This window comes from Primulina tabacum, chromosome 2 (assembly GCF_025594145.1).
Source record: "Primulina tabacum isolate GXHZ01 chromosome 2, ASM2559414v2, whole genome shotgun sequence".
Classification (NCBI taxonomy): domain Eukaryota; kingdom Viridiplantae; phylum Streptophyta; class Magnoliopsida; order Lamiales; family Gesneriaceae; genus Primulina; species Primulina tabacum.
Genome location: NC_134551.1, coordinates 10013086 through 10037538, shown reverse-complemented (window position 1 = coordinate 10037538; position 24453 = coordinate 10013086). Strand labels below are relative to the sequence as shown.

Below are 24453 nucleotides of genomic sequence, written 5' to 3'. Positions count from 1 at the left end.
CGCTCTCTGGATCATTAATTCTTTCTTCTTTCTCCCACTGACCGCCACTCTGCCACTCCAATCCTCCACCCTTACGCTATATATCTTCCAGTTTGCAGATTTTTGCAAATGTTTTACTTATTTGTAATTTCAGGACACAACTTGACGTTGAATCAGCAGAAATGTCACATGGTACAAACCCCATATCCGTTCCGATTCTGAATCAAATCAGTGCTTATGCTTTTGAGTTTTTCATCTATATCAATGAATAGTTAGCAATGCAGTGGCTACGTTCGTACGGGCCATTTCTAGATCTTCTGCAAGAAAGGGCAAGGAAAAGTAGACGTTTTCGATACAAATAATGTTTTATGTTCAAAACCATGTTTTTTTAAAAGAAAATGAAGATATAAATTTTACCTCTCCCTCAGCCAGTCGCCCTGGTATAAACCATGAGTCCTCTCATAGATCTTGTGTCAAGTTTCCTCAAGAAAAGTGTAATGAGTCGACCAGAAAACGGGCAGCTAGGAGAGTCTCTTTTCCTTTCCTGGCTCGGGTAAAATATAAAATCTCCAACTAATTTATGCATATGTATATATTAACCATTCAACTTTCGAATATTAAAGTGCAATGGGAAAGTCAAATTTACAGCTACACATAGTTAATACCATCAAAAGATCCAAATGACCCAAATTCGAAAAATCAACGGAGTCCAAATCCAAGTCCATAAGCTCCCCATCACACACACTTCCCAATTCATTCACAAATTTTAGTGTTAGTACTAGAAACAAAAGGCCAACACTATCCAGCAATCAGCCAAGGAAATTATCTTCTTCATGCCTCATTCCGGAATTACTTTCTAACGGCTGCATTTCTTGGCAGGTAAATGTGCAGAAAAAACTTACCTGAGGCACAAAAACACCGTTCATCTGGCTGGGGAACCTATTGCCTACAGAATTAACCGATGAATTAGTTTGGTATGAAGGTTGAGTCAAATTTTGAGCTTTTTTGCAGTGCACAAGTCATAATGTTAGAAAAATGCAGGCGGCCTTATTGATATGGAGAATAAATTTGATGATACCAAAATCAATCTTAGGGGGCGTCAAAATTTATTCGAGAGTGCAACAAAAGCACCATAACACAAGATAGATTTCGACCTTATGTACAAGTGTGTCACTGGTACACAGGTTGCATGTAAATCACAAGTTGAGTCATAAATGTTTCAGGTAAAATTCAAAACCTGTATATCAATGATAAAATATATGAAACCTGTATCTCAATGATAAAATATATGAAAATATTTGTTTACAGTTCTAAACATGTAATTGCCCTATTTTGCAATCTTATGGATGTCAAACTAAACATAGTGCATAATTCATCAACAAGTTATAGGCTTAAGAATCTAAATATAATTAGTATTTGAATCTTCATACGTTTCAATTCCAATATTTTGATGCCAAGTAAAACAAAGGGCTGTGTAACCTTTTCCTTTAACTATTTCACATGGTGAGGTAAAAACATGTTGTTTACAGGGAAGAATTAAAGTAATGAAAAACTAATAGAAGCTGAAAAATTCACGTTTCCTCATTGTAGAAGTTGGAAAATATTTACCAAGAAATCAATCATGTCGTGATGGACAAATGATAATGTCGATGCTGGTGAAATAACTGACAACAGAATAAGCTTCAATAAAACAGAAATATCACCTTTATTCCAAGGCATAGGGCACCAAAATCTATATGTTCTCGTACTTGACAACATTAATAGAAGTATCCTCGGCACTTCTCAGATCCACATAAACACTTATTCTTTCCTTCATTCCCTTTTCCGGATGGAACCAATCCATAATCATATGTTAGCTCTTGCATTGGCGGAATATGTCGGACAGCAAAGAATGCAACATGGAGATATGAGTCATTGTTACATTCACGTAAAACTGGCTGCCAGAACACATTTGGTGAACAGCTATGGTTCATGAAACGAGATACATTTCCGCAATTTTTTGCACTTATAACAAGGGGGAATGGGGCCTTATTATAACCAGCAGAACTGTCTCGTATAAGCTCTAATGGCTCGTAGTAGCGTGTGGAATCAAAGATATAACTATTATCATTTTCACTTCCAAAACCACCGGTATCACTAATTACATCCCCAGCATATTCACAAATAAAAGCTCCTACACGAATAGGATCCCAGGACCTCAGTCCCCAACCATTGTCCTTTGTTTTGAAAACCTCAAGACGAACTCTAATACCAGCTTGAGACGTTCGATTCCGGCAATTTGGAGGACAGGCACAAGTCGGTCCACATTCATATATCAAAGATTTGTTAGTTAGAAGAACCCCGGTCGAAGAATACGGAAGAAGGCCCTCGTTTCTACGATTACAAGGGCAGTTGGTATCACCTGGCTGGCATCCACCCAAGCAATGGCAACCAGAAAAAGGTTTAGATGTCAAAAAAGGCTTGGAGTATCTCAGAGTAGAAATATATGAGAAATGGGCCGGGCCCTTTTCATTATCAACATCATTCACAAGAGTGACAGCCTGACTCTCAGCACCCGAAGTCAGATCGGGAAGAATCACACCCTTAGGCCTAGCAAATCCATCCTTCCACTGCTGAATTGACTTCCACACAGAATAAGCTTCTGGCTGTCCTGGTACTCTGACCAGCTTATACTTGAAAACATTGCATCCTGACTTGTTTTTTTCCGCCCATGACTCTCGAATCTTATACAGGCCATCATAGATATAGATCTTTCCGGTTGACAAAGAATCCTTTATACCCCTTATAACTCTTACATCATTGGCACGATGTAAACTCTTTTCAAGAGCAAGATTTCCCCTTTCAAGCTTCTGATCAAACATTTGCCCATCTGACCTCTGCACTCCACCCTGACCACTGTAAATCAACACGTCTACACCATCTCCCTCATCATCATATCCTCCAGATGAAACTATGCTGACAGCGACAGGCTCTTCTTCCATGGTAACTCGAACACTCAAATAATCTATCCCAGCCATACTATGGGCATGTAAACCAGCAATGCAAAGTTCCATTCTGAAAAAGAATATATCGCCAACTTCGATTCCAGGTACATGCCCAATCCTCTTCGTACTATTTGTCCGAACCCCTTTGGTCAGCAAAAACTTACCCGCCTTCAGGTCCGGACGTCTAGCAATCGCTATAGCCAAGTCACTCCCTTCTTCGAGCTGAGTAAGCCTTCTCCTTAGTAAACTAAAAACCAGGAGTATGGTTCTAACAGTCTCCTTGTCACCATTAGATCTTCTAAAGTCATCAAACTCATGAAGCTTAAATGGCATCAAGAAGCTATTAACAAGAGATTCCACATCAAAGTCATCACTGTTCCTGGCCCTTCTCCTCCTTGGCCTGCCACTTCTCAACTCCGAGTTGCTACCATTCTCCGCATCATTGGCATTTGCACTGAATCCACTAGGAAATTGGTCATTTTGTGAGTCATTATGCCCATCATCCTCCACAACAACATATTTAGTAACATTAATGGCCCTCTTACCCTTACCAAGTCGGCCTTGTGCTCGAGGTTTTGGGGTCATATACGAATTAAGTGGAACAGGAGCTGGTATGGGGCCATCGGAACCTAAATTATCTTGGTTTTGGGTAGCAGTAGTAGTGTTCTGATAATTATTGGGAATCAGAAAAGGGTAAAATGGTCGGACTCCTGATGGAAATGGCCCTGAGGGTGGAAAGCAAGAAAAGGGTGCCGGGTGGGCCGAACCTGAGGTCACATTGGGTGGGTTCGGGAAAATTGGGGCGAGGCACTGCAACGGCCTCACATCCAACACCCGGGTTTTATCAATTGACCCAGGAAAAAAATTTGGCTCGGAACCAAAGCCTTGCTCCATTGAATCAGAATGCAGAACTCCCTATATAATTGCGCTAACCTAAAATTTAACTTAAAATATGCACTGAAATCCCCAGAAACTAATCAATGAACTGTTAAAAGGCACCAAGAGGAAAAAAAGCTAGTCTTTTTCAACTGACAAACATTAGTCATTAAATAGTAACTCAGCAAATTAATCACATCACATTTCCAGGAAAAACATAGCTCAGACGCTTGTACGAATCTGCCTCCTGCAAAATGCAAAACGATGTCACAATTATTGGAATGAAAATTTCAATAAAAATCAAATATTGGGGAAAAGGAACAGTGAATCCCTAATAAGCCCCCCAAAAAAACCACAAACCAAACTATTTTCAAAGTATAATACACATGCAAAGCTAAAAAATTCAAGAACCCAATTGAGAAACGAAGAAAAAACCAAAGGATTTCAGTTCCAACATCTCTCAAAAAACCCAAGAAACCTCAAAAACGGAAGAACAAACTGCGAAGAAAAGCAAAACACTAAATTGTAAAATGTAAGAAATCCGAAAGATAACAAGTCATTGGATTTCTTCCACATCATGGTCATACGAACAGATCTTGACATTTAAAAAAAAAAAAATTACCACCGAGTGAGTTCTGAGCGACTGAGCGAGAGTTCTAATTTCTGCGCATCAGCTGCATTTTGTACTACTACTCATTCGCAAACTCGAAAAATCAGCAGATGCGCACTTTAGATTTTTGCTATCATTACCCGTTGTATTTATCGTGGCCATGGGTTTAACTTAATTTAAGTTTAATTTATTACAATTTGAGGGATGAATTTCAAAATTTTAGATGCAATGAAAAAAAATTAGAGAATGATTCAATTATAATTAACTTTAAAAAATGATTTTTAATTATTTGTATAAATATAATAAATAATAATTTATCGTTCAATTAATAAAATAAATATATGTCATATATTGCTAATTTAAATATGCTTTATTACGAAACGTAAGTGCTCCTCATCTGCCTCCAGCACGAGCAAAAGCCACATCCTTCGGCCTACTTGAAAATATTGTCTTGGTTTTCATGATCTTATTGGAATCTTATTGTATAAAATTACAATAATAAATCTCAACTGAAATAAAGAACAAATGCATGAGTATGGACAAAAATGTTTAATAAAATTTCAATTTGATCTTTTTTTATGTTCCCAAATTAAACTTTTATCTTTCAAAAAAATTGTCTAATTTAGTCCTTCAAGCATAAATATTTTCAAAAAAAAATCTCAAAATAACATTGGTTAGATAAATGTTAGAAATCATCACACGATCTAGGTAATATCCTAGATTCTTAGAAATAATATCGGGTTCTCAAAATATCGAGAGATCTTAGAAAATTCAAAAGACAATATAAATTATGACAAAAAGTTATATTATGTATCACAAAAAATTGAATAAATCCTCAAAAAACATGAAGAAATTCTTGTAATCTTTAAGGGTATTCAAACACGAATCCAAAGTCTAGAACACGAACTCAGTTCCAGCAATAGGATTATGGGAGGTAGGTTAGAACCATCTTTTGGTTCAAAACCCGTTTCACATCAAAAGGAAAAAAGCCAAAGTGGTACGAAAACCCTTAAACGATGACGAGAAAATGATCAATCTTCTCAAAACGGCCTCAGGAAAGAAATATAACCTGATGAAAACTATAAAAATGATTAGTATCAATGATATTCAAGATCTTGCATAATATTTTGAAAACTTTAAAGTCGTAAATCTGAAAATGGACCCAACTGGAGGTGACCAATTCCTAATTAATATGATAACTTCTCAAGAATCACCAAAGAAAATTGTGGGATCTTATGACACTAACATGAGAGTTCACCAAAACGATTTCCAAGTTTAGGGAGAACCACACTTCACAAGAACCTGATCAAGGAAGAATCAAACATCACTCCATCATACATTATAAGCAAAAGATGTTTTTGAACCAATACATTATTTTAGGGTTGTGCTTAACTTTGATGTACTGGATTTCAAAAACAGGAAAGATTTCAGAGATGACTAGACATAAGCTATGAGGATCATTGTATAAACTCTTGATCTCAACAAAGAAATATTCATAAAAATTTTAGAAATAAGTCTTATGGGATCAGTAAAATTACGTTGAAAATCATTGTAACAGAAACCAAAGAGTCAATCTTAGCTGAAAAATCTTTAGTGAAATATCCGGAAGAATGATCACCTTATTCAAAGCATAATTCGACTATTTCAACATTCAAGATACAAAGAAGAAGAAGAAGAAAAATAAATACACTCAAGCTCTGTATAACCTTTAATTACACGAAATATGTCAAGTAGATGAATACGATATGTATTAACTAAATATAGATGAAATACAGGAGTCAAAATAATATAACAATGCTGCTATTCTTGGCCAAAATGTCCAGTCCATAGAGAGGAATGTTGTTAAGGGAATAAGTTTCTGGCAATCCGAATATTTTGGCTAGTAAAGTCTCTTTTCTTAGAAAAAATATTGGCATAATAGTGTCACATAGCATCATTACAAAAGAATTACAAGAGAGTAAGGGGTATTCACAAACAAACTAATTTTTGTTGTAAAGAAAATGATCTTCCAACGATCATTGAATGTAAACCACAAAGGCAGAACAAAAAAAATTCTCACTTTATGTCATAAGTGGGAGAATCGAAAGAGGTTCTTGAAAACCAAGAATATTATGGTCCAGAAAAAAGGTCAAATCTTACAAAACTCGACGTAAATGTGGGTCATCAAGAAGCAAGATTCCATCCCAAGCCTCAAATTTATCTCGAAGCACCGGAAGAACATCGACAAGAAAGACTTTCAAAAGAGCTCATACCATAACTAATGTAAGTTTTAAAGACTAGTATTGTTGGACATTTGGAGCAAGATGACACATCTCAACCAACTGCCTAGTAAACGAGAAAAAAAGAATAAGGCGCTTCAAGCCAACTCCCGTTATTGAAGAAGTAGTTTATTTCCAAAACTTATTTCAAGTATATCAGTTTGAGAATATTCCATCATAAGAGAGTAAATATGAAAAAGAAGATGTCTTGAGTCAAAAAAGATCTGACAGATAGGCATAATCGGATAAAGACTAAAGAAGAAGTGTTTTGACATGAAACACATGGAAATTTGTCATGTTTTTTCAGTCATACAACAATATCTCATAATACGGTATAAAGGATCAAGACAAAAAATAATTTTCTACAGAGACATCAAGGATTATTTTCAAGATAGATAGAAAAGTTCTTAAAAATCTCTGCTTAAAAAACTGAAAGTATCATCTGATCTATTAGGTTTCTAGAAGGCAAAATACAATTTCAATGGAACTTACAAGAAACTAGACAGAGATGCAGCTTTCCTTTGAATAAGAAATAGAGAAATTATAGAAATTCAAGCAAAAAATAACAAGAACTATGTCCAAGATTCACATTGGACCAATCCAAATCATGATAAAAGTCACATTCAAAGAAGGAAGATCCAACATAGATATTGCAATATGAGATAAACGATTGTGATCTTCAAGTTTCAATACTTTGAACTATCTCAGAAAATCTTTGGGCATAAAAAATTGTAGGATTCATTTATTCAAGAATTTCATACAACTTAGAAGATCGAGATTTCAACCCAACCTTGATGTTACAACTAAACTTCAAGAAAAAAAGTTGATGAAATAAGTTAATAGGCCATATACATAATTTAGAATTGTTTATTAGAATACCAGAAATATTTAGGAAAGTTGCTCATGCAATTTACCTAAAAAGAATCGAGTTTTCATTAATACAAGAAACATATATCTACATCCAAGACAAGTCGATCATGCAAAAAAATCTTAGGCTTAGACTACAACCAAAAAGACTATCTTTCCAAAGAGATATAATCACAATTCACAGGTGGAGAAAAACACATGTCCAGGAAACCCAACCGACAGCAAAAAGCTTTTAAAGAATAGGAAAGCTTAGATTCTTTGAATGATGGAGAGAAATTGAAATGGTATTTTATATTATAAGCAGATGAATTAATTCTTTTGTAATATCATATACTATTTGAAATAATCTATATTAGGAACCTACTAGGGGGTAATAAACATCTGTGAATTGGAAGTTCAAATTAAATTAATTTCATTTAAAGAACCTGAAAAAATAGTTCTTGGATCAACATTTCTTGAGGAACACAAACCCTGGACCTAGTTTCAGTACAGATTTTTACAGACATGAACAGATCAGGATTTTGACAGACTGGAGCGTTCAGGACAAACGCCTCAGTGTTTGACTTCTTTATGACCTCCATGAGTCCTGGTTTCTGCTGGCCTTATTTGACCTGATCAGGATGATATATTGCAATGTTCTACAATGTAGATGCAGATTTTTGAGGGTTTAGAACTTTATATAGGGCTTTTAGTGTATATTTATATGTTTTTTATATCATAGATTCACTGCTGTTGTGTTTTACTTGTATAGAATTTTGATAAAGTTATGGCCTAGTCGCCTTTCTCTTTTAAGTTTTCTTTTGTACGACTCACTTTATACTCGTCAAGATATTTGACGAATAATATAAAGCAGAATACTTTGCTGATTATATTGATTCAGGAGCTGAAATTTTTATAGCGAAAAAAGAGTTTTTCCTAAAGAATTGAAAGATGAATTAACGCTAATAATTGGACGATATTTCTCAAAAGATATCTTAATATTATGCAATAAGATTAAGAAACATAAATCTTAACTGAAGGTATAGGACAAACACTTTGTATAAAGTGAAAATACAACATATTTATTTTCATGATACATGAGCAAATATTTTGTTTAGAAAACAATTTCCTACAAATATTCAAAATATACATGCAAGAAATAAGACTAAGAGATTAGTGTTTATAACACCATGCGATCAAAAATCATGGTCCATCAACTAACATAAGCATTTTACTGAAAAATAGGGATCCAATTTCATAGCAAACATGATGATAAAAGAAAACCTTTACACCGAAAAAGAAAGACTTCAAAAAATTTTGAGAAACTATGCTCAAAATAAAAACATAACAAGTCCTCCAGCTAGAAGAGATGAAATTTCTCAAGATAGCTTTACACAATAAGATGTAAAGTTTGAACACGGTATATCCCTAGAAGATGTCAAGAAAAAGCTTAAAGAAAGCTACAACGAGAACCCCCTTGACTTGGTGAGAAAGAAATCAGCTCAAAATCAATCTTAAAGTAAAAGAAGGCAAGATTATGAGTTCGTCATATAAAAAACTATCTCAATGTTTTTTATAATTCTGTCTTTGTATAGATCATTGATTGAAAATTTGAACTGTTTACTTATTGTGTTGCTATACAAGTTCAAGAAATTACAATAAGTTCTACAACGCTATAAAACGAGTCTTCCCAAATAACAAAATCATCTCAAACTACAATGGCTAGAATCAGCTAGCAGCTGGATCACCCTCCAGATTTGTATGATTTTCATGTACAAATCCGAATTTGACGTATCAATCCTTGCGTAATATTGGCAGCACTGTCTTCTTTCTTAGTACTCTTTTATCATTTTTTCTGATGTACACGGATGCAAATACTGTGTTTTCGATGGCTCATAACTTTGATCACACCCCAGGTCATGGTCCAAAGCTATTTGGTAAATCGTTCATATATGTATTTTGTTCGGAGAAATTCCTAAATATTCCATACGATAAATTAATTATCAGGATTTTGTGAGTGAGTACGCAGTAACTGGAAAGGATGCAGGAAGGGGAATTCACTTAAAGGCACTTGTTGTGGCTGGTTTTCTTATTGATCTAGAGACAAATAAATACTTGATGTTGCTGAAATCCGGGATTGTAGTTAGGAGGTCGGATCTTCACTTGGGGAGCTCGGATCAGACCTTCTAAATCTGGAAGCACAAACAAGAACGTTAGAAGGGGGCCGAAAGGTTGTTCCGGTGTAGCCCCTCCGACGCTCAAGTCAGAGAACAGAAAACTGAGAGAGTAATGTGTGTGCGGAGAGTGTGAATATATGAATGAATAAACAATTAATGAAACCTGATATTTATAGGAGAAAAATAGAGTCATGATATGATAGATTTAGATTCTCAGAATCTTGTACAAAATTAGCTTCAATCTTAATGGGCTTTACCTTTCTGGGCTTTATTTTGGTGGGCTACCCGTTAATTTATGAATAGAAGCTCTCCTAGGCAGGAGCCCATCTGTAGTCTGGACCCGGTGGGAGCTCGGCCGAGGCATTTCCAATCAATAAGATACCATAATTTGTGAGGTCGGCATGGGAGGTCGGCACAAGGAGGTCAACCATCACTTCCTGTTTTACGACTACGAGCGTCTGGGAGGTCAGCCAAGATGACCTCCTGGATGCCTTCCTACCCACATCGAGGTGAGAAGAACCAGGACATTCTGAATACTGGGCTCCTACCTTTCTTGGCTACCGAGAGTGGGCCGGACCCATCTCCGATTCAGGGGTATGAGTACTAAATTTGAAAATTGAAGTCCCTCTAGCAGCAATTCATTTTCATGTGCTTGTTGGGTCGTCATACCACCGGGATTGTGAAGTCATAGAACACGAGTCCAACACATAGAGCGTTAACTGAAAGCAAATTGCTTTAGCCATTACCGAAATCAGTAGTTTAGCCAAAGTCTCTAACTTGCTCAAAGTTTTTTTTCATGTCCAACTGGTTCACAATCTTCCGTCCTTAAGAAGGTAGGATGGTGCCAACTCTACAAGTTGATAGAAGCTTGAGGCCAGCTGGTTGTAACATCATTTGTCACATTCCTATGGGTGTGAAAGAAAGCTGTCTCAAATCTACTGACTGCAGTCTAAAATTCAAAAAATTAACTATCTGATAGTCCACATGAGTTTGCAAAACTTAAATGGTTCAACCTTCTCTTCCACGTTGAACGGACACAAGAAATTATTCATATTAGTGTTCCGTTGTAGCAGTGTTGTTGAAATGGCAAGCAATGCACATTTGTTCGTGAATACCAATGATTGACGCAGAACGCGTGGTTTTCATCTTTATACGAGTTTTCTTGAAGCAGCCACACAATATTTTGTTGTTATAGTTTCAATCCAGATGCTATAGTGTTTGATTCTTCAAAGGCATATAGACTCCTAGTTCTTGGAATGTGAGGATAAAGGTACGTATATTTTCTTGAAATTGCAGTGGTTTTTGAAATAAATTTGCAAGAAACTGAGAAAAAGATGCTCATGAAGGCATACCTTGGTGAATCATATGATACCATTTTAAGTGATTCAAATGAATTCTTTCCCACCCCATCAACTGAAATCTTGAGACGGAATTTATTGCTACCCAAGTTCACAACCTGTACAAGAGACTTATATTCACAACATATAAAACCCAAGAATCATGCCATATTTTCTGTTAAAACCACAAATAAATAGCAATAGATGTGATATCGATCGTCTCACAATGAGTAACAATTTATGATTTGGCTGTGAGGATGGTTCATTTGGGTTTCACAACAGCCACATTTTTCTTAGCATAGCATTCTAGATTCGAATCCGAAGGCTCGGACTCGGAGGGTGACAATGTAATGAGAGACCTTTTTTTTACCATCCACTTAAGTGAACTCGTTTGTAGTAAAATATTGAATATATGTGCACCAAAACTCGTGAATTTAGTAAATCATAAGCCCGGAATAAAAATTATGTTAAAAGAACATAATAATTTTTTTTTCGTCTCAAATATAAAAGATGTATTCTTTTTCATCTATATATGCCAAATAAATAGTTCAATTTCTATGCTTAGCATTACTTTCTCAAATTTTTTTACCTATTTATCTCTATTCATAAAATATATCGGTTACTTCCAATAATTTTATAACATATTACTACACTCATTAAATAACGATAAAATAAAAATTTTCTAGTGTAATTTTATTTCCTAATAATTTTCTATGAAACATAAAAATGCATGTATATAATGGCCAGAGAGAGTAAGTATTAAGTCAATCACCTTCCTATTACTAAATCGAACCCTAATTTCTACTGTATTTTTATATATAATTTTGAATTACACACAGAAAGATTATTAATTGTTTAACGATGGGTTGAATTATCTTTGATTGTTAAATTGAGAAATTATTTTTTTATGGATGATTGAATTTTGTATATTGTGCTATTTAAGACTTTATTATTATGTGTAGCTCAGTAGTTGTACAAAATTATTTCTCCGCTGGATTCAAATTTATTATTATTATTATTGGAGAACGAATTGGCCAATTTTAAATTTTTAAATCTTTTTATTTGAAAGGCAGAGAGTCATCATATCTCTATGGGGGTATGTTACAAGTGAATCCAAAAAAAAAAAAAAAAACAAACAAAATTGTTTATTGGATGCAGTTTACTATTTTTTTAAGAGTAGGTCTCTTGTGAGACGGTCTCACGAATCTTTATCTGTGAGAAGGGTCAATCCTACCGATATTCACAATAAAAATTAATACTCTTAGCGTAAAAAGTAATACTTTTTCATGGATGACCCAAATAGAGACTCATTTCACAAAATACGACTAATGAGACCGTCTCACACAAGTTTTTGTCATTTTTAAAGACAAAATTGCAATAAAATATATATGAATGAATTATAAATTTATGTTCCAGTCCAAATAGGGGTGTAAACGAAGTGAACCGAATTGAGTCGTAAATGAATAAAATTTAAAGGCTCGAATTAGTTTTATTCAAGTTCGAGTTTGAGCTCGATTCTAAGTTCGAAAATTTTTAAATATGTGGTACGAATTCAGTTCGAACTAAAGCTCGAATTCGAGTTCGGCTAGAAAGATTCAAATATGTTCGCGAATTATTCGAAATATTACTCGAAAATAATACTTGAAAGGCTCGAATTTAATTTATTTAATATATAATTATATTATATTAATAAATATTAAGACTCGTGAGCAGCTCGCGAACTATCGAACAAAATAATTTAATCTCGAGTTTGACTCGAAAAAGACTTCGAACATATTCTTGTTCATATCGAATTTGACAAGCTCAAATATTTTTCGAACCGATTTAATTCGTTTACACGCCTAATCCCAAACAAATCTGGTTTCTTTGTTTTAGATCATCATCAACTACACCCAATTTCCAAGATCATCTAATCATGAACCATTAAAACATTACTTAAAAGTAGCAAGACAGATATAAAAAGAACTCAAGAAAGATGCATAACATACTGTATAATCCATTATTGTATATATTTATTAATAAAAACTCAATTTTTTTTTTTATTTCCATCTATTTTTTTCGTCGTTTTTCCCACTGCAAAATTGTGTACGAGGATTTAGGTTGTCTACTAGTCTTTAGTCAAAACCATTTCCATTGTATGACTTGACAACATTTTCGAACCCCCAAAATCAGGCCCCCACACCATAAATACACGGCCACGGGCTAACTTCCATTTTCCTCCTCCCTTTTTCCTTCCCAAGCTTCCATTTTTCGTATAATACCAGGCACTTTCCGGCTCCATCTTACCCATTTCACTGCACCAAATACTGACACCGAAACAATGAACCAAGAATACCAGCGTTTTTTCCGAGGTGGTGACGACGTGAGGCCCACCAGAAACTCCATAGCCACTTCATTCACGCACCTTTTTACAAGAATAGCCACCGATTCTGACCAGCATAGGATCTTGGTTGATAATGAACTAGAAATCTACATTATTGATGATGATGGTATTGGTGAGGATGATGATTTAGCAGCTCAAAATAGTAGGGATTATGGCCACTCAAAACCCTTTCTGTTTCTTGATATGGTGTGGAATTTGGCATTTGTTCTGGTCTATGTCTTTGTGATCTTAACCACCATTCAAGAGAGGCCCTGCACTCCTTTGAGGCTGTGGATTAGTGGGTATGCTTTGCAATGCATTCTGCACATGGTGTTTGTGTGGGCTGAGTACCAAAGGCGGAGCATTGATGATGATTTTGGAGGTTATCAAGATTTTCGTTTTTATGGGATGTTCCCTTTCACTTCTCTCCGTCACAACAGGTAAAATTTTAGTTCAATATTTTTATTTTTTTTAGCTCAAGGCAAGTTTGAGGGATAGAAATTGACGACGACTTCTTGGTTTTATGTAGTAATGATTTTTTTGACTGGTTCTTATTTATTGGATTAAGAGTTTGTTGATATTTTGTTAACCCTGATGCAATCATGAAAATGCTAGAGGCCTATATTGAGTTATTTTTGCGATTGTTATGTAAAGTTCTAGTTGTTAGGAGTTTGTGGTATTATTATAGATGAATGACATTTAAAATTTAAATATCTTAATCGTTGACTATATGGCAAGGCATATAATAAGTGGACATATGATCAATTTATAACCTCCATATTTAGCTCCGACGAAATGAATAGAGTGGAACCCCGTGTATATAATTTGTTTCGGGTTGGATTGTGGTGTGGGGGGATGATTCTCAAAATAGATTTAAGGTTGGAATTCTTGTAAATTTTTCTGTGTGCAGTTTTAGAGAAAAAATCTTGTGATGGATGTGTACAATAAAATGAGACTGGACCAAATACAACATGATCATATCACCAAATGGGTATGAGTAGCATCCGCCTAAGGAAATTTGGTAATAATTTTTCTGATGTGGTTTAGGATAATTAAGAGAAGTTCGTTTGGTGTCATAATCGACGTAACTGAATTGAGTTTGTAATTGAGATAAAAATCTTAAGCTGGTGTGTTGTTGAACAAGGAACAAGATGAACATGAAGGTAGCTCCAAAATGGTTTAAGTGTCACCCGTGCAGGGAAAAATTTGCTGGAATCAGGATCTAGCTATTTTAAGCGAAGGTCCTACCAATTTGATGGAGCTAAATTTGTCGATGAAGAGAAACATTCAAATGACATGCCTTTAGAAATGGATGTAATCGATGAAGAGAAACCAATATGAACAACTGATCCCAAATCCTTTCTTCAATCAATGAATAGTTCTAAAATTTAGAGTGAGTGTGGTGTGTGTGAGAGAGAGAGGCAGGGAGGGAGGGATTCAACTCCTTTTGGCCTAACTGAAGTGTGAAGCTTGTAACGATGAAAAATTGTGTGTTAAAGTCAAGTTTATGGCCAACAAACAATCAAATCGATATATACTTTGACTTAAGGAACGTTTTAGTTGCTACAGAATATTTTCTTCATTCCATTTGTCTCCCCCTACATCTCGTTTTGAAGATAACTGAAGCCACAAAAGTAAGTGAATACAGAAACAAGCCCGTGGATATTGTTCTTGTCATGCACTAGTCTCTCTAGAGTGGGGCAGACAGTGAGATTATGCACAATGAGCTTGTTAGAATAATTATAATAAATACCAAGATGAAATTCTGAAGTACATTCCCAAACCTATTATTCCTCCGGGTTCGAGGCTTCAGCAATGAGTATGCTATTCTACTTCAATTAATTTATCATTATAGTCATGTTGGCCAAGAGGAAGCAAATTTATTGGAGGACAGTGCATATTTAGAATTATTTTTTCCACAGGATAATCCAAAAGTTGGAGTCCGTCAGTACTGTTCTTTCATCAATCTGGTGGGTCTTTGGATTCTATTGGATAGTCATGGGAGGCCAGCTGCTTCTGCAAGATTCTCCGCGTTTATACTGGTAATTACCATACTTGTACATTTCGCAAATAAAAAAAATCGTGCATTGAAGTTTTTAAGATATTCAACGCCCTGTGAAATGGATGCTCTAAACTGCAGGCTGCTGGTGGTGTTTTTAGCGTTCGACGTATTCTTTCTGATCTTCTGCATTGCGGTGGCTTGTATTGTTTTTCTGGTACTGTTTTGTTGCTTTCCGATCTTAGCTGCAGTTGCATACACAATGACCATTGGCGACGGGGCCTCAGAAAATGATATCAGATCTCTTCCGAAATATTTATATAGCCACCAAAGTCACACATTCGAAAATGAAAGGAAACAAGTTCAGTTAACGCCACTGTCAAGCCATAGCAATTCTATGGCTGAGCTTGTTCTTCCTCTTGAGGATTCTGTAAGTATCTCTCCTCTTCCAAGCTGTCCCCTAAACGAAACAAATTTCAAAATTTATCTAAAATTCTTTTTAAAAATACAAATTTCCTCCCTCTTGATAAAATTCAAAACCCCAATGCTAGAAAAGCAACAACTATCCTTACTGTCTTGTGTGATTGTCAATTGGTACAATAATATAAATGACTCTGAAGTTGCTGTATTACTTGAAAGATTTGAGTTACCTTCACTACAAAATATAACTTTTGGTATATTGGCAAAGGCTCGTTCATATCACTAAGATCATGTATCCGATTATAATGAATTACAAATTGGAACAATCGTTTAATGCTCTGAGTATCCAATGCCCTATGTTGTGAGCTTTGTTTTTATTCATAATTAGTTGTTGGATTCATATTATAGCCGATCACATAAATCTTGTTTTTATCATTTCGTGAGGCATTAATCACTCATTATACCAAATGTGTGACTATTTTTACCATGTAGGAATGCTGCATATGCCTGTACAAATATATTGATGGAGTGGAGTTATGTTCACTTCCCTGCAACCATCATTTCCACCATAAATGCATTGCGAAATGGCTTCGTATCAACGCAACGTGCCCTCTCTGCAAACTTAACATTCTACGGGGCGACATGTTGGTCTGACAGGTTCCAAACTTGATTCCGAATAGTTGTTACCACAGCAGAAAATGATCAAGAACAATTGGCGATTTGCCTCTTTTTCTTGCAAAATGTACAGTTCAGACGCAAATGCAAATCATCTTCAACAGAATCTAACTCGAGGGTTTTCTTGTATTTTTCCTTTTAGATGTATGACTGAGTGGGATGTTGTACTTGACTTTAATATGTAGCTTTATTTTGATATATCGGAAGTGGTATTTTAGCCAATACTTTAGAATGGTTGATGCTGACTCTGGAGGATCATCATTATAGTCCATAGATTATTCTGAGTGTACATTCCTCCTTCCATAGACATAGATATAATGGATCTAACTGGAGACAATTCTTGAACAATCATATTTATATACCAATTTATACAAGTTTTGTATTTTCTTCAACTGAATTATTAAATTTCAAGATGTACATAACCTCTAAAGATGCAAATGAGTCGGGTTGGTTCGCAAATTTTTCGAAATATCAATTGATTTGCATTTTAAATATTGAAATTTTACATTGAGCTTGAATATATTCAAATACTATGTTTATTAAGATTGTAAGCTGTTTGTGAGTATTATATTTATTAGTATTTCATAAATATATTTGAAATCAAATACTAACAAGTTGAAGCCGTGGTTTAGCAGTCTTAAAAAAATGAGATGATGAAATTTGAAACAAGTGAGACGAAATCTAATGAATTCTAGCTTCAAGGTGTGTAATGGTTCAACTGTTGAATTCGATCTGATCCACTACTAAAATAGAGATTTTCACCCTGCTAGAACTTGTCAAGACAAGAAATAAGATAGGATGAGCATAAATTTTATCTTTCAAAAACAGCAGAACTCACATTTAAAAATAGTTTATACCGATAAATCTTTGCAGGAAAAAACAATGGGGATAAAATCCATGTTTCCAAACAAAAAAACAGCCGTATTCCATCCATAAGTAGCTTTAGAAGGTGAAATGATATTTAGTCTATTGATGCACTATAATAAACAAAAATAAATTTTGTGTCACAAACTGATGAAACGCGATTATACAGAAAGCAAACAATAATGAAAGAAACTGCAAGTTATCTTGAGATGAAGTTTACACATTCTTGTTTTTCTTCAACTTTGAAGGTGGCCATCGTCCCATCTTCCTCAAATGGCGTTTTCTCAGAAGCCTCTTTCTCCTTAATCTGATCTTCTTTGCAATTTTCATTTTCATCTTCTGCTCAAGATTCATCTGGATCTTGGATTCCAAAGGGAGATTCTCAACAGGCACAGTTTCATTTGTGTCCGAATGAGTAGGAGAATCTGGAGCACTGGCTCCCGTTCCATCAACATCAGAAGATGCCTTAACAATCAATGCATCTCTGCTTTTTGAGACAAGAGATGCTCGAATCGTATATCCAACAGATGGTTTTGGATGCTTAGCGATGAAGTTATTGCCTAAACAGAAGACTAGAAACAGAAAAACCAATGCTAAAATAAACAAATTCACAGGGAGACTAAGAGCGAGTTTGGATACAAAAATACTCGGCTTAAAAAGTATATTATTAAGCAAGGTTTTTAAAAGAAAATAGAAGCGATTCTATGTTTAAAGACTACTTTTCTGGCTTGTGGCTTTTCAAGAGTTTTTCCCTTTATTAATAAATACAAACAAAAACATTCTTTTAGAAAAACACCTTTTTTTTCTAAATAAGCTTCACGGTCCAGACGTTTCCTTCGAGGTTACAAGAATTACACACTAAATTTAACTACATTTTCATTTGAAGAGTGTAATATTCCCTGCTTAACCCCAGCTTTGCATCCTCCTTCGAGGTTATAAAATTACATATGAGATTTAACCACCTTTCATTTGAAGGGTGTAACGTTCCCCGCTCAACCTTGCTTAACATCACAACTAAGCAACCTGTAATATATCTCCAACTCCAATCAGGCAATCACTTGTGTCCATAGCTAAAAACCAGATACAATTAGTTTCTGAACAAATCTAAAAGTGTCGTTAAGGTTTGCATACAACAATACAGCCAATCCAATTTAGAATACAGAACAGATTATAAGTCAAAGTACCTTTAACACAGACCTATCTGTAAAGATGTGGTCTATATGCTCCACATTGTCCAAATTTAATCATTTTAAACAGGAAAATTGCATGGTTGTAGTAGAAATACAAGGAAAAAGACAATTTTTTGTCAATCTTGTTCAGAGCCCAGAATTCAAAAACAGAAGGGAAACAAAGAAAAAGCCACACATACCACAAATATTCCATTTCTTTTTATTGTAAATAATTTGCAGAAGAACGACGCGCAAGAACCACACCCTAGACGCGAAAAACAAAACCCAGAAACCATGAACAAGAAACCGCAATTTGAAAAGAAATTCTACTTATAAATCATAAAACTATAAACCTAAATCCAATATATATTAATAAAAATTCATTTCTTCAAGCAGAAAGATTCAGCGGGGGAAAAAGCATTATCGTGCAAATTATTAATGTACAATGCATTAACAAACTTACAAGGGTGAGCAACTGGTACAGACGTCGTAGATGAAGAATACGTTGGATAGAAGATAGGAGTAGTGAAGTGGAGAGCCATTTCACCTTCGCCACTGTTTCTCGCCCCCCGAGTTTTGGATAAGCAATTTTACAGGCTTATTATTTTAAATCGATATTCATTATTTATCAAACACATTAATTATATAAACCGGATCTTCAATTTAATTAAATAATATTATTTTTTATATTAATAATATTATTTTTAATTTAAAATATAATATCATCTGTCTTAATAAAAAAAATAAGGAGGGTTATTTTCCTTTATTTATTTGAATAAATAAAAGAAAACAAATAAATATAAAATGGAAATACACACAAGAAGTTGAGCTGTTATGATTTTTGTTTGAACAAATCTTAAATTTTATTGATCCTTTATGTCCATCGTCAGGGATAAATTAATACATTTTCATGATTGAGTTTAACTTATCTCCAGGCATTGTCCTAAAATTATGACTAATCATCTACTTTATTTATATATATTTAATCTATAATATTTCATAGAGAAAATGAAAAAGAAGTTAAGGACAAATAAATGTTTATAGAGTATGTCTCTTGTGAGACGGTCTCCCGAATTTTTATTTGTGAGACGGTCTCACGAATTTTTATTTGTGAGACGGGTTAATCCTACTGATATTCACAATAAAAAGTAATACTCTTAGCATAAAAAGTAATATTTTTCATGAATGACCCAAATAAGATATCCGTCTCACAAAATACGACCCGTGAGACCGTCTCACACAAGTTTTTACCATGTTTACATGAGGATAATATAATAAGACTATCATGTTATTATTAGTATTATTATGATTATGGTTGGATGAGTCGTTTGTTATAACTGATTCTCGATTTCAAAATGATAGAAACAAATAATCGGATTTATTATCTGTAATATATTTTGATTTTAATTATATGGAATTACACACTGTCGTATTGAGTATTCAAAGTTTTTAACATATTGGGCATATCATATTAATTAACCTATTTTATATATCGAAATTAAATTGTAATTAATTGAAAGTTAATTACAGAACTATTGGAATATTTTTATTCGGCTAACTTAGGACACCCACAGTAGTGGGTATTGCAATTGTGATGTCATCCAATATCTTCCAATTCTTAATATTCACTATTGTAACTTATTGATTTATGTGTCAAATGAATAATCGATTACAAATTTGTAACCGGTTACCGGTTATTCATTTTTTCCTTGTTTTTGCCAGCGTGAGGTTGACGCTGGCTTGAACTGCACGCGCGCGTGAGAAGGCTTACAGCGATAGGTTGGTTTTTTTTTTTTTTAATACTTTTTAATTATATTGAATTATTAAAATGAAATGTACATGGAATCTCTTTCGCTGCAGGATATCTATTTCTTTTTTTAATATACTTTTTTAATTATATTGCAAATCCAATGGACTAAAATGTTGGAGATAGGCATGAACGTTAGCCAACATTCAAAAATAATTCTATAAATACATCAGTTTTTAAGAAATTAAAATTCATATTTTCAACATCCTATATAAATATTTCACTCACAAATAAATATTACATAATAATTCCAATAATTTTTTTAGGGATTTTTTGAATTCTCAAAATATCGACGAAAATTCAAGTAGAGAAAATTTTCGAGTTCTTCCGAGTGTCCAACATCTTCCATTTCCATTTCTTACAAAACAACCACAGAATTTGCAACATTTTCATATCCACCACCATATTTGGTGCAAGCTCCATCCCATGGAATTAATCCTCTTCAATCATCGGGGCTTCAATCAACTGAATCGAGAACGGCTAGTGTTGATGCAAATGACAGTGATAAAGGGCTAGAAGCAACTTATGAATTCCAAAATTCATAATTTTCTCATTTCTCGTCCCAAATAGGACTTGAAAATATTACTCTAGATCACGCAAGCGAGACGAGCCAAGATTCAGATGGAGATCATGGCAAGAGAACAACGAGGACAGTGGAAGATGATAAGCTCCTTGCAGCAACATAGACAATGATGAGCGAAGACCCAACTGTTGGTAATGCCTAGAAGAGTGAGTCTTTTTGGAAACGGATGGTAGAATACTACAATACCAATCGAGACAAGAAAGCTAAATAAAGGACTGCAGAGAAAGCCAAAGCACACTGGGCTGCTGTGAAAAGGATCGTGAATTGATATAATGGAATCTACAATAAATGGTACACTGATCGACTAAGTAGATGGAATGACGAGGATTTGATGATGCATGCTCATGAAGAATACAAGAGTACCTTCAAATCTACTTTCCAATATGAACACGTGTGGAGGACTGTTAAATATAGTCCTATGTATGCTCCTCAATCCTCATGACACCGGTCTGCAAAGAAGGCAAGGACATCTGAATCATCAGGTGCACATGCTGATTCATCTAATGCTACACCAAGTGTTGATGCAAAGTACAATGAATCCCCGTCTCGTGCTATGGGACATAAGGCCACAAAAAAGAAAGGCAAAGAAAGAGTAACCCATGTTGATCAAATTATTGAGGATATGAAACAGTCAGTAACACAGATGGAGGAATATAATAACAACAAGAGAGTGGATCAACTCATTCAAGCTCATAAACTCCTCGTAATGGACACACGAGACATGACAGATGAACAACTTCATAATCATCTAGCGATATGTGAGCAGCTCAAAAAAAAAGTTGAACATATAATGTGGTTTGAAATTTCTATTTGATGTCATGTATTTTATTATGTGCGTGGTTTGCAATTTATGTTTTTAAGTCATGTAGTTTAGTGTGTGTGTGGGGTTTGTATTTTTCGATTACTAATGTTATTTCATATTTTTATATTTTATTACATATAATATAGTAAAGTTTTAATAATAAATATCTAAGTCATGCATAATTCTAGTATTTAAATTTAAAATGATTTTATTGCATGAGTATTTAAATTTAATTATTTTATTATTTTATGCAGTCGTTTAAATTTTTATCATTTCAGTTAATTCAGTGAGGCCGGACTGGAGTTGGAGTTTTGAGATAGAATTTATGATTAAGAAATCATTTCCAGAATTTATTTTAGCTAGCAAGTAAGTTGATTTAAGTTAAAAAGGATGTTTAAGGAATTATTTTAGTTACTTGAGGTGAGTAAAAAAATAAATTCATTTAGGTTCCATAATTAAGGGGTTAGTTCACTAAATTATTTAAAGGATAGGTGAGGCTTTTAAGGATTATAATTTAGTAACTAAACAACAATTTCCCTTCATTTTTATTGTAAGATTTCGGCCCCTAGATGATTAAGCAACATGCCTTGCCACCTCACCACCTTTGACCCTTTCTTTGCATTTAATTAGTAGGATAATTCTTTTATTTTTGGGAGCACCATTTAATTAATAATCAACCTTATTATAACCTAGACTAGCTTGTAAATAATCGGCCACCTCACCCCAACAAACACCAACAAATCATTTGATATCAAACCAAAATTCAAAATTCAAAAGGTGGAGACTTGGTCTTGATTTGTTCCCTATATCTTGCAACCATTTCCCTCACTCTCTTAACCACCCTTTCCCCTCCCCCATCACCGAATTAGAGAGTATTTCAGAGTGGAAAAAAACCGTGAGAATTCAGTGGGAGATAGGAGAGAAAAATCGAGTAAGAAGAAAGGTAGCAAAAGCGCTCCACCTCCTCCGCGCCTTATCGTCTTATTCATTCGTTTTCGTTCAAAACGAAACCAGGCATGCATATGTTCTTCCTTGACTCTTCAATCAAGTCCTATTATCATTTATTTTCATTGCATGATCATTATTTCTATGGCAAAAACCGAAACATAGCAAGATTTTTTTAGAAACAACATGCAGATTTTTTTCGATTTCTATGACAGCTTCACAGGTTGCTTTGTTTTGTGGGTTTCAGGTATTGAATCGATTCCAGGTTCCCAAAGCTGCTCCTAAGCATGTAGTAGGACATGTTAGGATCACATTTTTCCATTGGTTTGAGTCCCATGCTAGGCGAAAGCAAGGAATGACAGCAACTCCCCATTTCTGCCCAAGTGTGTCTCGAAAATTGTTTCTGCTGTCAAAGGAGAAATGAATCTGATCATGGCTGCCCCAAGGCCTATAGCCATGGTTAAATCACTTCCCTAGCATGTCTAAGACGTGACTAAGTCGCCCTTTTGGAGGCTTGGTTCATGGTGAATCGGTTTTTACAATAAAACGCAGAAACAGCCCCTCCCCACTTTCGGCCCTCTCATTTTCACAGCCTGTATGGTTCGAATATTGTGGAATGGTGTGGATCTTGGATTGGCCTATGGCCCTTAGCCACGGTTCATACCATGTCCCTAGATGTCTAGATCGTGCCATGATCAATCAAATGGCCACTGGACGACACGAGACAGCAAATGAAACACAACACTACACACGCCTATATGAGTGCTCTCGGTTGGAGTTTTCTGATGTTTGCTGGAATGGTGCAAATGGTGGCTGGCCTATGGCCCTTAGCCATGGTTCAGATCATTCCTTGGGATGTTGGTAAGAGTCTCTGGTCAGGTGGTTCAAGCCACAATGGCCGGTAGTCTTGAAAACGACACAAGAAAAGAAAATGTGCAGCTGCTGTAATTTTGACAACAAGCATGCTGTTGTTCTCAGGCGTCGTTTGAGTTCTTGTTTGGCTTTTAGCCCATGGCCTTGGACTGGACAGTGCCTCATCGAGTTAGTAAGGTCATGTTTTTGGCCGTTCGTGATTCGGATCATTTTTGAGGTCGTACGAGAATTTACGGTGCGATGTGCCAAATTGACTCTCGAAAGAGCGTTTCATGTTTTGGCCTCCATTTACCTAGATTCGACCCTCACCATTTTAGGGGCATTAATTCATCATTTTTAAGCGTATTTTAATCATGAATATATGATGTTTCAGTGTTGGTTCGGGTTGGTTCGGATTCATGATTAAATACGAAGTCATTAGGCGCACTTGTCTCAGTTTTTGGATGTTATTGCATAGTTTGGTCCCATAAATCTATTGCATATTTTTCATGGCATATGTAGGTTGCACCGAGCCTGGGAGCGATCCAATCCATTCAGTAAAATTATTACAGGATATTTAATTGTGTTAATTAATTATATTACGTGCAAAAATACTTATTTTGAGATTTATGCGATATTGCTTGTGGTCACTTTACTATCATGCTTAAGTTCGGTCGCCAGTTACCGGCCCGGTCGTCAGTTACCGGTCAGTTCACTTGTTTCACCCAGTATACTGTGGCAGTAGTCTGATCAGACGTACATTATTAAGTCCGGTCGCCAGTTACCGGCCCGGTCGCCAGTTACGGGTCAGCTCAGCTCAGTTCAGTTCAGGGACCACTTGCGTAGACCATAATCTCACCAGAAAAGTATTACATGCTATTTCAGTACAGGGCTCCAAGGAGCAAACA

General features: G+C 35.1%; 3 protein-coding genes across 3 annotated transcripts; 1 reads left to right on the top strand and 2 right to left on the bottom strand.

Annotated features, from left to right (window-relative positions):
• Positions 1–602: 602 nt before the first annotated feature.
• On the bottom strand, positions 603–4602 carry LOC142530141 (histone-lysine N-methyltransferase, H3 lysine-9 specific SUVH1-like). The gene is made up of 3 exons (XM_075635936.1): positions 4462–4602; positions 1683–4086; positions 603–925 (listed from the first exon to the last, which is right to left on the bottom strand). The coding sequence occupies exon 2, from the start codon at positions 3855–3857 to the stop codon at positions 1737–1739; it is 2121 nt and encodes a 706-aa protein (XP_075492051.1). The 5' UTR covers positions 3858–4086; positions 4462–4602; the 3' UTR covers positions 603–925; positions 1683–1736.
• Positions 4603–13251: 8649 nt separating this feature from the next.
• LOC142530135 (E3 ubiquitin protein ligase RIE1-like) lies at positions 13252–16897 on the top strand. The gene is made up of 4 exons (XM_075635928.1): positions 13252–13869; positions 15352–15471; positions 15570–15858; positions 16341–16897. The coding sequence occupies exons 1-4, from the start codon at positions 13388–13390 to the stop codon at positions 16500–16502; spliced, it is 1053 nt and encodes a 350-aa protein (XP_075492043.1). The 5' UTR covers positions 13252–13387; the 3' UTR covers positions 16503–16897.
• Positions 16898–17445: 548 nt separating this feature from the next.
• Positions 17446–19162, bottom strand: LOC142530131 (large ribosomal subunit protein cL37 alpha-like). Its single transcript, XM_075635922.1, has 2 exons — positions 19020–19162; positions 17446–17959 (listed from the first exon to the last, which is right to left on the bottom strand). Exons 1-2 carry the CDS (start codon positions 19096–19098, stop codon positions 17604–17606), a joined length of 435 nt encoding a protein of 144 aa, XP_075492037.1. The 5' UTR covers positions 19099–19162; the 3' UTR covers positions 17446–17603.
• Positions 19163–24453: the final 5291 nt, after the last annotated feature.